The following is a 12,759-nucleotide window of genomic DNA, read 5'->3' as shown; positions in this document are numbered from 1 at the left end:
TTAAGAAACTGTAGGAATATTACATCTGGCTTGTGAAAACTCCAATCAATATTTAGTAGAGCTGTTGATAAATCAATCAGACTGCCCAACAGTCGTAGTGCATACTGGAAGAGCAGACGACCAAAAATTGTGTATACATGTTAATTTTCGCGCCAAAAAGTCATAAAATTTTATAAATTTATTGAATTAATGAATAAAACCCTGCAAATTTTATTTCTATTATTTTTTATCAAGGCATAAAATATATGTCTTTAAAATTAACAAAGAATATTGATAAGTTGAAATGCCAATTAACAAAGAATGCTGAATGTAGGATGCAGTTCTTTTGTGTCGTAAATGTTACTGTAAATACTCAAAGGTCGCATCATATTATATAAAAGGTATCATCAGAGTTGGCATCTTTTTGGGCGGTTCTGACACATAAGCAAAACAATTCCACATAAGTATTTTACCGATAATAAATCTCTGTCAGCTCTGACCTTGTTTAAAATGTAAACAACAAAACGGAAGCGTTAACCTGCATGCGCCTGTGAAATGACCTGTTTATTTATAGATTCATGACGTAACTATAGTCATTTAGTCAGCTATACTTTCGCTTTGATGAGTCCGATAATGATAATTAATAATATTGTTTTGACATGTGCTGTCAAGAAATTTAGGGAGCCCGAATTTAGGTAATAAACTAATTAAATGCTACTTATTTATTGATATTTAGCGTTTATCAGTCAGAAATTTAAGTGTCCCGACGGAATACCGGACTTCGAAGTTCAGGTGTCCCTCCTGAAAAACTGGTGTCCTCGGGATCCCGGGACCCCGTTAGTGTCGAACACTGCAATTTGGTATACTTACCACGAAACGTATCCACACATGCGGCGCAACTATTGGTTTCTAGCCAATTTTGTAGGTTGGTCTTCGACCACGACTTTACAAATTCTGGCGCCTCCGCCATCTTGTTGTCAAGGGACGCAACTTCTTCTGATTTCCGGTACCGCGGAACCGACTCGTAATATCGCGAAAATTTGTATCCAAACCAATTCTGTACACGACGTTCGGTAAAATATGTTATATGGATAAAAAAAACGGTATTTTACCATCGGGCAGTGAATATAAATGAGCAGATACGGTCAGAAGCAAAAAAGAAAATGACGCCCCCCTATAGAAGCGAAATTGGACTTATCACCACCCCCTACAGTAGCAAATTAAGAAAAAGACCTACCCCCTACAGAATTTCTTTATTTTGCCGTCCTGGGGTGGGACATATGTTTAACTGGAATAGCCCTTAGAAAATGAGCAACAAAATAAACAATGTCCATTCTGTTAGTCAATGACAACATATTCAACAGAAAATTTAAGAGAAACAAGCATATATTCAAAATCAGCAATATTGGTAGCCTTTGATCATAAACTGTGACCTCGACTTTGAACCCAAGACCAAGGCTTAAACATGACACAACCTCAAAAAAAGTCTACAACTGTACAGATTTATATGCAGGGAGCATAAAAATGTCATTTTTTTTTTCGGCAAAGTAATACTCCTAACAAGAGCTCCACAAATTGGGGAAATATATGCCCAAATTTATTTCAGATCCTTCAGGGTGTTTAATATGTCCCGGACAAAGAACCATAAGGTTTGATCTTGATCTTTGAGGTACAGGCCTGCACAGAGCCACAAAAGTATGATATTGTTGGTGCAGACAGACAAATGACTGAGACCATAACATACAATGACCCTTAAACGTTTGGAAGGGCTACAACACAGGATTCTCTAACATTTTGAGCGTTAACAAGATCCAAGTAACATTGCCATTATCCCCTGCCTAACCCCGTAAGACATAAATGTTTAATAGTTCAGTCTGAAAATAAAAATTAATTATGTGATGAACTTAAAAACAACAACAAAAAAACAAAGGCAACACATGCAAGGCAATGATAAAAATACAATGACAGCTAATGTGAAGAACCCTATTCTCTGAACTTCTCATTTCTGTGATCTTTCAGTCCATAAAGTTTTTAGGTCAGCATCATGAAGGACGGACAGAGACCATTACCCAACCAGTTGGCAGGGGGATAACAAAAGCTTTTTCATAGAAGTGTTTACATTACTTGTTTTCCTTTTATTACATTGTGAACTCTAGTTCTTATCTGCGCAATTCCTCTTTCTGGCAGCCGTTTTGCAGCCACTTTTAGTTGAACACTAGTTGGCATAATTTTATCATCAAGGCAATTTTTAAAACACTGTTTGAAAATGATGTTTTCTTCCTCTGACCATCTCCTTTTTCGCATTTTTAATTCTTCTCCACTTGATTCCTCAGATCCTTTTTCGAGAGTGTATGTGGGATCGTGAAGAGAGTCATCACTATCCATGTCTGCATGGCTATCTACATATAAACAGAAACATATCATTAACACTAAAAAAGGAATTTTCTGACAAACTTGACCTCTTTTTCAAAGGGTTTACTTATATACGTCTATGTAATGTATTAGGTGATACTTCAAATATCAAAGACCTTGGCTATGTAGTTTCAGACAAAGTATTTTAAGTAAAGGGATATAATTCCAAAGTAAAGCAAGTAAAGTGATTGGTATTGTACACAACACTTTGTCTTAATGTATTCTTTCCATGTGTCAAGACTCTAGCATTAAAAAGAAAATCATGAGAAATATGCATATGCTCAAGCTTGATTTAAAGAAGGTTATTGGCAAGTTCACAACACATTAAGGTCCTCTAAAAATTCATCAAAATGGAAAATGCTGACAATAAGCATATGGAGGCTTTTAAAGTAATCATCATTAATTTCAAGTTTCACTGGAGTATGACCAGCAGTTTAGGAGAAGAAGCTTGAAAACAATTTGTTGACATCCATCCTGAGAGACAGACAGCCAGCACAACATGAAAATGGCTCCCTACCTATTATGTGGAGGGAGACATAATTACTCAAAGGTAATGAATATACAGGGCAGAAAATAGGATATGAATCACACCATAATGAATCCTGTTCATAGACGGGCATATACAAATTAATAACTGTTACCCCTTGATGAAGATTCCTTCTGGGCAGGCATTACATGTTGTATTCTTTGGCGTTTTTGACAAAGCCGTGCAACTGGTAATTCTTCAACTGATGATTCTCTGGCTAGATAAAAGAAATACAACACTTTTTGTTAATAAATATTATGAATGTTTACATACATATAGATAAATAATGAAAAAATGTAGGAATATTCTGAAGGAATCTTCCTATATTTACAGTAGCTTAACAAAAATACTCACTTACTTTTACAGGATATACCAATACTGCAATACATATATCAGGGCTATTCCATTTAAACAAATAATCCACGAGGGAAGGCACTTTTAAAATATACCACCCCCTACAAATGCAAATTTACCCTTTCGGGGTCCACATTGGCAAAAAGACACCCACCCATATACCATTTAAATAATTGCCTCCCTCGTGGGTTATATGTTTTACTGTAATAGCCCTCAGATATTTTTAAAAAAACTTTCCACCCCAATTTAATTAGAACAATCAGCCTACTTACACATTTTAACAAGTAATTACAAATAAAAAAAGAAAGTATTATAGCATTCTGACATTCAAACCGTAAGAATGTTAAATACATTTTATTTACAAAACCAATGCATGCACTCCAATGTATGCCTTCGAGGCTTGTGCTGTACAACCATGTGAGATGATAGTGAAAAATCATTTGACTTGAAAACAAAATATGAGAAGGTAAGAATGATTCTTGTACACTGTACTTCAGAATGGTTCTTATACACTGTACTTCCTGGCAATTTTCTGTCAAATGTGTAAAGGGTACAGAAAAATCCCTTTTGTTGTTCTCTATTTACTTTTATGCTCTGGACAAGACATTTAATGAAGTAATTCAAGAGATAAGCATTGTAAAATTACTGGTCTCTCAAAATCTTATGCCAAAGTGCGAAGTTTCAAAAAGTAACACTCACAGTATTTAGAGTTATTTTTACATAGAGTGAGTTCAGTAAGGCTTATAATTCAAAGATAAGCAAGGCAAACTAATGAGCATTATACATTGCACTTCCTCTCAGTTTCCTCTATCACTATCTGAAACTTAAACAAAATCCCTTCACATGTGTAAGTGCTATGCTCCAGACAAAGTGTGTATCCAAAACAAAAGATGCAAGGATGGAATGCACCGAACTTGTGAAAGGTAATTATTATTACCTCTTGAGCAAATTTCCTTCCTAGCAGCCTTCACACGCCATTTTCTCTGGGGTCTTTGGTAAGGAGGTTTTTCTGGTGGTTCGTCATTTGATGAGTCAATGGCTATAAAATACATATAACACTTTCTGATCATATTATTGCTTGAAACATGCACTATAGTTCTATGTAATATACAAAAAAAGCTTTACCTTCTTAAAAAGGTTAAAAATAAAAGGTTGCAAAAGTTAGCTACTAAAGCCACAAAAGTGTACTCCAGACATTGATTTCAAAGTTCCAAGTGACAACTGCAAATGGTGTGTTGTTATAATGATGCATGAAAAAGATCTCAAATTTATAATAATTAGTGCTTCACAACATAGCCCAAGTTCTAGCTCTAACAGATCTGTTCAGACTTTCTAACATCACTGGTTGGACATAGTTGCTTGCACAAGTATCAGACATGCTCACTCAGAGGGGCATCAAGGGTCTTCCGCTACCAGAAGGTTCGGTCAAACTCTGCTGTGCTCAATATGCGCAAGACAGAAACATGAACAACAACATGAGATGTACGTAAAATGTATGCCCCAACACTATTTGCAGCCTGTCTCATACGCTGAGATATTTTGTATACAAACATTTTTATCAAGTTTAGTGAAGTTCCAACTAAAAATGCGTTAGAGAGAATAAAAGGCTTAATTGGCTCAACAGTTCAAGGGCTATAATCCAGGAGTGCCTATAGCTATTTCCCTAGCTATTAAACTTGACTGAAATTATATGCCTACAAATATTTTATATGGAGAATATCAGACTGAAATGTAAGTTGGAGGGTAGACAAACTAACTTGGAAAATTTCAAGGACCATCATTAAGGAGTGCCTGCAGCAGTTTGCTTGTTCTCTCTTGACCAAGACATAATCCCACAATCATTTTAACTAAGTCTGGTGAAGATCAGACTGAAAATATTTGAGCCAGTGACCAGACAAGGCTAGTTTGGACAAATGTGTACAATTTAAGGGCTTTTATCCTGGAGTGCCTGTAGAGATTTCCCTGGTTATCCAACTTGATTAAGATATTATGCTAACAAACATTTTCTACACGTTTGGTGATGATTGGGACTAAAAATAAGGGAGTTAAGAGAGCAAAATTGGCCAAATTTGGATAAATCAAGGGCCATAATCCTGGGAAGACGTAAGTGATTTTGCTGATTATCAGATAATATACCCACAAAGGTTTTCACTAAGATTGGTGAAGATTGAACTGAAAAATATATACCACTGCAAGTTTAATGAATGTAGGTCAAACCTAGTTATTGAGTGGACAACATTTGGTCCATCAACAAAAAGACCAACTGATCAACTGATCAACCGACATTTGCAAAGCAATGCATCCCTTCTTCAAAGGGGGGCATAATAACTTTTAAGTATAGGAATGTATTAAAGGTTATTGAAATGTACCATTTTCTTCTTGAACTATTTCTTGGTTGAGTGAATCATCCCCCACTTCGTCCTTTCTGTCAGATCCATCAGCTAATGGCATATCTAATAAAAAAGAACATTTAACCAATACTTCACATGATTGAATCAACTCAATACACTCTATAGTAAATATGTACATGTAGAATGACTTTTATGTCACACATTCCAGTAAATGTACAGAAAATTGGCTCATTATATTATTTCATTACCAAATACATACTTGGAATCAGAAAAGCATACAGCAGATCATGCTATCACTTATTTTATACAAAGATCACCAGAAGTATAGTTAAAACTGCATTTTTGTGCAAACCCCAGACAGATCTTGAAAATTTGTAATCAAAACTTCATATTTAAATTTTATGAAATTAAATTGACAGAACAATGTTGAATATTAACTTCTTCATGTATCCCTACATTTTTTTGTAAAAATGAGCTTTTTGATGTGAGTTAGATTTACTGTACTGCATGTACAATCTGACATTAAGAAAAAAGAATAGTTTTATCAATTTTCATACTGTTTCTAAAGAAATATGATGCTGTCTTCGTTGTGACAGGACAAGACAAACTGTGAACATATACACTTAATTACCATTGATGTCTCCGGCCAGAGCATCGTCTATTGAATCGTCTGTTTTTGCCTCCTCATCATCATCATCCTCATCATTATCGGATTCATCATTATCTGAATTATAAGAGTACAATAATTTAGCTCTTTGTAAAATAATTTGCTCATTCTGAGACATCTACCTTTTTATCATAACATATGCCACAAAAGGGCAAATCTGTATGCTCCTGCCGCCCGATGATCAATGGCCATCTCAACCTGATCTGATGATAGCAGCAACTTGATAACTTTCACTATAACTTTGTGAAAAATTTACAGACATAAGTGAATTGTTTAATGGTTCATAATCAAGATAAAAAGACTATATTTAATCATTTTCGAAACCATGTAATTTGCCAATAATACAGTGTTATGCCATTTTATGGACAGCAAACAAAACACAGCAGTTGTTAAACAGCAGTTCAGCTTACACACTGGGTTGAATTTACAATATTGTCTAATTTATTTAAATTTTCATACCATCAAATTGTAAGGCTGCAAGAGATTTCCCTTTATATTTTGAAAGTTTCCCACTTTCTGCTGCTATCAGCAGCTTTGAAACCTTTCCGATTTCTATAGCTGCTTCTTGCAGCCTGTAAAAATCTTTATGTGTTTTGACTGTGTGCCCCAAATGGCTGGACACCCATTGGACCTCGCCATCATTGAGATCCATCAGCTGAAAGAAATAAGTATGAGCTGTTTATAAGAACAAGGGGCCTAATACTTTACTGGCCCTATGTATTTTAATAATTAATTTCCTACATGCATTTCTATAGGAAGTATAGTTTCACAAGCATCAAATATTGAAGCTTGGGGCACACAGAAAAGAATAGAATAGAATAGAATAGAACAGAAAAGAATATTTTTTAGTTTTTTTCCTATATTTGCCAATATGAAACTTGTGACCCTAAAAGGCAGGGCGGTTTTTAACCCAAACGGGCAATGTTTAAACAATCTTTGTACAGGTATATTACATAATCCTACATGCAAAATATCAGAGCTTTGGACTGTACAGTTTCATAGTTCTAAGAAGACTGTCATATTGTTTTCTTTGTACATTTCCACTAGAAAAAAATGACCCTCTGTATAGGGCCATTTTTAACCCCAGTGGCGTTAGTCTACATACTAATTATCAGAGCTATGGGCTGTGCAGTTTCAGTAAGATTTTCCTATACATTTCAATAGACATAAGTCACTGTGGTGTGGCCATTTTTGATCCCCAGGAGCGTAGCAAATTCTGAGCAATCATGGTAAATGTCCATTAGCTGAGTCTCCATATCAACTATCAAACCTCTGTGCCCCACAGTTTTAAAGCAGATTTAAAAGGTTTTCCTATATATTTCCATAGGAAACATGATTCCTGGGGTTGGACCATTTGTGTATAACTCTGATTACATGGGTCTACATGAAATTATCAGAGCTCTGAGCCATGCTGTTTCAGAGGAGAAGATGTTTCAAGATTGATATGTGACACATTAAGGGACTGAGTAAAGATATGCAAGGAACACACCTGACATACTGTTGCGATGTACTTCCTCAAAGAGTTGCAGTTTATCAACTCGGGTTTACTGCACTGGGCCTGTACTGCCTGGTCACGCAGACTTGTCCAGGTACTTAGGTGTCCATCTAATTGGTTGGCAAACACATACTTGTTTGTATCTAGAATGCCACAAGCTGCTCTGGTGGCTATGAGTAGATTAATGGCGTCTACCATGTCTCGGTTCAGAAGAGTCGCCACCTTTTTGTCTTGCTTTCCTTGGGTATGGACCATATCCATCCTGAAATACAGAAATCAAAAGACCATGCTATTAAGAACCACCAATGATAGCCAAATAGATTTTTTTCTTTTTGTTTGTTTTAATGCATTTGATCATATGCGCTTATGATTGGGCCTAAAAAATTAAATTGTTTGGTTAGGGTAACATCCTTTTAAAAAATAGGTAGGGTAGGTAGGCTTTTTTTTTTATTTTTTTTTTTTATAAGGCTTTATATAAGAATGTAATTTTCATCATTGGAGAATGGTGTTATATTCTGTATAAGCATTTAAGGTTTTAAACTACATATTGAAAAGCAATTATAAAATATATATATTTTTTATTATTATTTTTTTTTTTTTTTCAAATTGACAATTAAAACGGTAGGGTCGGCGCCTTTTATGTAGGTATTGTCAGGTTACCCGAACCAAATGTATTTTTTTTGCAGGCCTTGGCAAATTATTTTCACATGTTCAGAATTCATGACTTTTAGATCAACATTTGTTCGCGTCAGAAAAATTCCTCTCCCCACCTTGTGAAAATTTGGAAAACCAGACTCCAGCCTCAAATCCTTTTGCCCCTATGAATTTCATTGAATGATAGTCAATTAATTATACATGAAACATGATTGTTTCATACACCGGACAGTCCAACTGATGATTAAAAAAATGTTACTTCAAACAATCATATCTTGTAAAGCAAGGCCTGTCAACCAAGTGCATTAATTTATCCCGAGTGAAGTACTAACATTCCAGTAATACAAACCAAATCAACTAACCAACCTGATGAGAGGTCTTCTACACAATTACAGCAAACACACTGCACTAAGAGGTCCTTCCTTTCTAACATCTTTATACATCTTGAAAGTTTCTAGAAATATCACTTGTATCTACATGGCAATAACACCACAAATCTGTTTAAATGAATGTGTCTTTTATAAAAATACACCCAAAAGGGCCATCGTTAAAAGTGCAAGGCAAAGTATAACCACACAAATACTAACTATAACCAAAAGGTAATCCATTTTAAGTCCTTTTTAAAAGTCTCTAGTTATTTAAATAGCTCCACCACTGTGCTATTTTTAGTAACTTCCATTGAAAAAATAGAATGCCCAATAATGTAATAAAGCTAAGTATTAAAAAACAAACACCAATTATAGTTAAAGCATCCATTTTTTTCTCCCACTTCCTGTCATATGTTTGCCCACAACACAAAAAAATAAAACATCCCACAATGTGCATATATATATATATATATATATATATATATTAACTCTTCCACTGATCATGGCATATGTTGTACTAAATAGTGCCTTTGTTTACAAATGTTGGTGTTTGTCTAAAAAATATATATTTTGGTGAAAATTAAGTCATATGGTAAATATGGTTTGTTTGTTTGTATGTGGTTTAATGCCGTCACTTTTTACGCCATTTCAAAGGAAGTCAAGTCTCTCAAGGATCTACCTGGGTACCATATAAATTGCTTTTCCACATGCATCAGAGGTGGAAGGCAACTGACTTTAGTACATGCCTTTGGTCAACTTACCTCAAAGTCTGTGTTGGTCGCCCTTGGATTGAAACCATAAACACAGTGAAGATAAACAACTGATTACCTAGAGAACATCTTCTTTTCCAGCGGAGAAAGACTGCCAAGTATCTCTTTGTTTGTAGTCTCTTCCCAGTAAGGCCGACTCTGATATGCACTAATCAGTAACTTGGATGCTTCAGCACCTCGGCGCTTGTTCAGTAACAGGATTCTGACCATAGTGACCTCTGCCAATTCACGCCAAACTTTATATGCAGGTGAACTTTGTAGCTTTTCTGCAAGTGCAGACATTCTTGATGACAAATGATTTTTCAATTTCACAAGGTCATCTGTCAATGGTATCACTTGGCCCTTGTTAAACTTGTTTGTTTTCAGGGTACTTAAGGCAACACTTGATATCTTATCATTCCACTCTCGTCTGTAAAGCTTGCAAAATGTCTCTGCTTGATTACAGCTTGCTTCATCATCCATTCTCAAGGCCATACCACATTTGATTTCTGCAGCTTTAATCAGGTTGTGTCCCAATCTTAATGCAAGTCCAGGTTTCTTCATTCTCACTACTTTTTCCTCGTTTTCATATGTCCCACACAAGTTCCGCACCCCTTCCACCACAGTATCAAATCCATTTCCAGAAATCAAATCAAATAATTGTTCGGTCTTATCATTCTTAGTTGTATTGATCTGCATCTTTAAGCGAGTGAGCTGACGAATTCGCTGAGAAATATCGTTCTTTCTTCTGTCACCAAGCTTTTCAAGCAAAACTGTGCCAAACTTAATAACAAGTGTATCATTCACAATCTCACATTTTATGCTATCAGATCTTGTATTTAATCTGTCTAACAACTTCAAACCATCACCTGTCCCTGGATCAGAAGAAACTGACGATCTTAGCAACACCCTTGATTCTGCCTGAACAGATGCCGACTTACCAACTTGTCCTACTTTAAGTTGACAATTCTTTTCATGTCTCCAAAGATCTTTACCAAGATAGAAGCCATAGCATGAAACACATGGCAGGTATTTTTTTGCAACAATTGGACCTTTATTTGGTCTTCTTGCAACAATGATATCATTACCTTTTTTTTCTAATACTGAAAGATTGTATTTAAAATTTCCAAGGTTTTTCAATCTGAGGAATATATTGTCCCTTTTTTTTTCATCTGACGTACCCACTGCCTTAGCAACATCCATTTCGTTTGGGTGAACAAGCTGCAAGTGCTCTGTTATTCTGTGTGTGTACACATTTCCACAATAATAACAAGCAAGCAGTTTGTCATATATCCGCTTCTTCTGCACCTCTGTAAATATATAAACAGGCAAAATGCAAATTATAAACTTTTTTTCCTTCCTGAATAAGTTTAATTTGAATTTCAGCATTCTTTCAGTTCATGTTGTTTATCAATTATCATTAATACAGTACAAAACCAGTACTGGGTGTATTAACTTGCTTATCACATTTGTGATGTTGCTACAAGATTGACATCAACCACCTAAGTATATCCTGAATTGTCTTTGGCTATCCAATTACAAACACATCTCAGTGTGACAACCTTTACAATAGACATCTTATATGCAGAAGTGAGCAGAGCTTGAAAACAACCAACAATCCGTAGCAATTGCAGCTCTTTTGTCTAAGAAACATAAACTCTGTGGTTTATAAATATGATACTGAACAATTTTACATTGCTTATCAATAATGCATTGACACAACAACTAATAACCTACCATTAATTTTTGCCTCCATATAGGCCGACTCTTCACTGCTTGAGTGTGGCTCCACTGGCAACTCCTTGCATGTCACCTGCACCTGTTCTGGCACAGCTGGTACATCTTTGCTGGTGTATGTCACTGCTGGCTCCCTGTTTGCTTCGAGTAATTTTTCATATTTCTCCTGAAACACAAATACTTCAGTTCAAATGTTATTGGACCAAAAACTACATTGCAGGAACCATTATTATTTTCTCATAGAATTAAACAAGATGTGTTTGTAAAACACTCTGCTCCTGGTGATCTTGGCCATTGACCTAGTATTTTTACTAAAAAGACCCATATTTATACTTATCGGAGATATCGTTCATACAAATAACCCCATCAACAGAAACTATTCCATTTGTGTGAGGAAAAATGAACATTTTATAAATACATCAGTTTTTCCAATAACATCTGTCCAAGAGACTAGTTTTTGACCCTAGATGACACACTTTATCATCTAAGATGTTATGTTCACAAATATTTTGAAAGTTAATTAAAATATAACAAGAGCTGTCACAGTATGTGACGAATGCCCCTATTGTGATATTGACCTATGAACAAGGTCAGTACAAAAAAAGTTAAAGATCAAACAAATACATATGGCAAGTTATTTTAAATTGCCTCTGAACATAAAAAAATACCACCCATACTTGACAACTTACATTCTTATGTCCTTATATTCAGCATTCCATTGTGAGCAAAAACTAAGTGTATCTTTCAACTTAGAGGTAGGGACATGGGTCTTGCACGTGACAAGTCATCTTGGTATGTCGAACACATGTGGCAAGTTATTTTAAAATCTGTCCATACAAGAAAAAGTTACAGCCCGGACACAACAACCAACACTCTGTGTCCTTATATGCAGCACTACATTGTCAATAAACACCTAAGTGTGACCTTGACCTTAGAGGTAGGGACACGGGTCTTGCACGCAACACGTCACCTTGGTATGTCGTACACGTGGCAAGTTATTTTAAAATCTGTCCATACAATAAAAAGTTACAGCCCGGACACAACAACAAATACTCTGTGTACTTATATGCAGCACTACTTTGTCAATAAACACCTAAGTGTGACCTTGACCTTAGAGGTAGGGACACGGGTCTTGCACGCAACACGTCGCCTTGATATGTCGTACACAATGGGGCAAGTTATTTTAAATTCTGTCCATACAGGGAAAGTTACAGCCCAGACACGACAACCTATACTCATGTCCTTATATGCAGCATTCCATTGTGAATAAACACTAAGTGTGACCTTGACCTAAGATGTAGGGACACGGGTTTTGCACGCGGCACGTCGTCTTGGTATGCCTAACACATGTGGCAAGTTATTTTATAATCTGTCCATACAAGGGAAAGTTACAGCCCGGACACGAGTTATTGAGCCGGACACACGGACGGACGGACGGTGCGATTTTAATATGCCCACCTTCAGGGG

General features: G+C 35.8%; 1 protein-coding gene across 1 annotated transcript; it reads right to left on the bottom strand.

Annotated features, from left to right (window-relative positions):
* Nucleotides 1-1,311: 1,311 nt before the first annotated feature.
* LOC128241165 (uncharacterized) lies at nucleotides 1,312-10,781 on the bottom strand. Its single transcript, XM_052958131.1, has 8 exons — nucleotides 9,635-10,781; nucleotides 7,779-8,046; nucleotides 6,749-6,944; nucleotides 6,254-6,346; nucleotides 5,641-5,724; nucleotides 4,209-4,310; nucleotides 3,033-3,134; nucleotides 1,312-2,378 (listed from the first exon to the last, which is right to left on the bottom strand). The coding sequence occupies exons 1-8, from the start codon at nucleotides 10,756-10,758 to the stop codon at nucleotides 2,095-2,097; spliced, it is 2,253 nt and encodes a 750-aa protein (XP_052814091.1). The 5' UTR covers nucleotides 10,759-10,781; the 3' UTR covers nucleotides 1,312-2,094.
* Between the last annotated feature and the right edge of the window lie 1,978 nt (nucleotides 10,782-12,759).

Source organism: Mya arenaria, chromosome 7, assembly GCF_026914265.1.
Source record: "Mya arenaria isolate MELC-2E11 chromosome 7, ASM2691426v1".
Lineage (NCBI taxonomy): Eukaryota > Metazoa > Mollusca > Bivalvia > Myida > Myidae > Mya > Mya arenaria.
The sequence above is the reverse complement of the archived record's forward strand: the minus strand, read 5'-3'. Positions and strand labels throughout refer to the sequence as shown.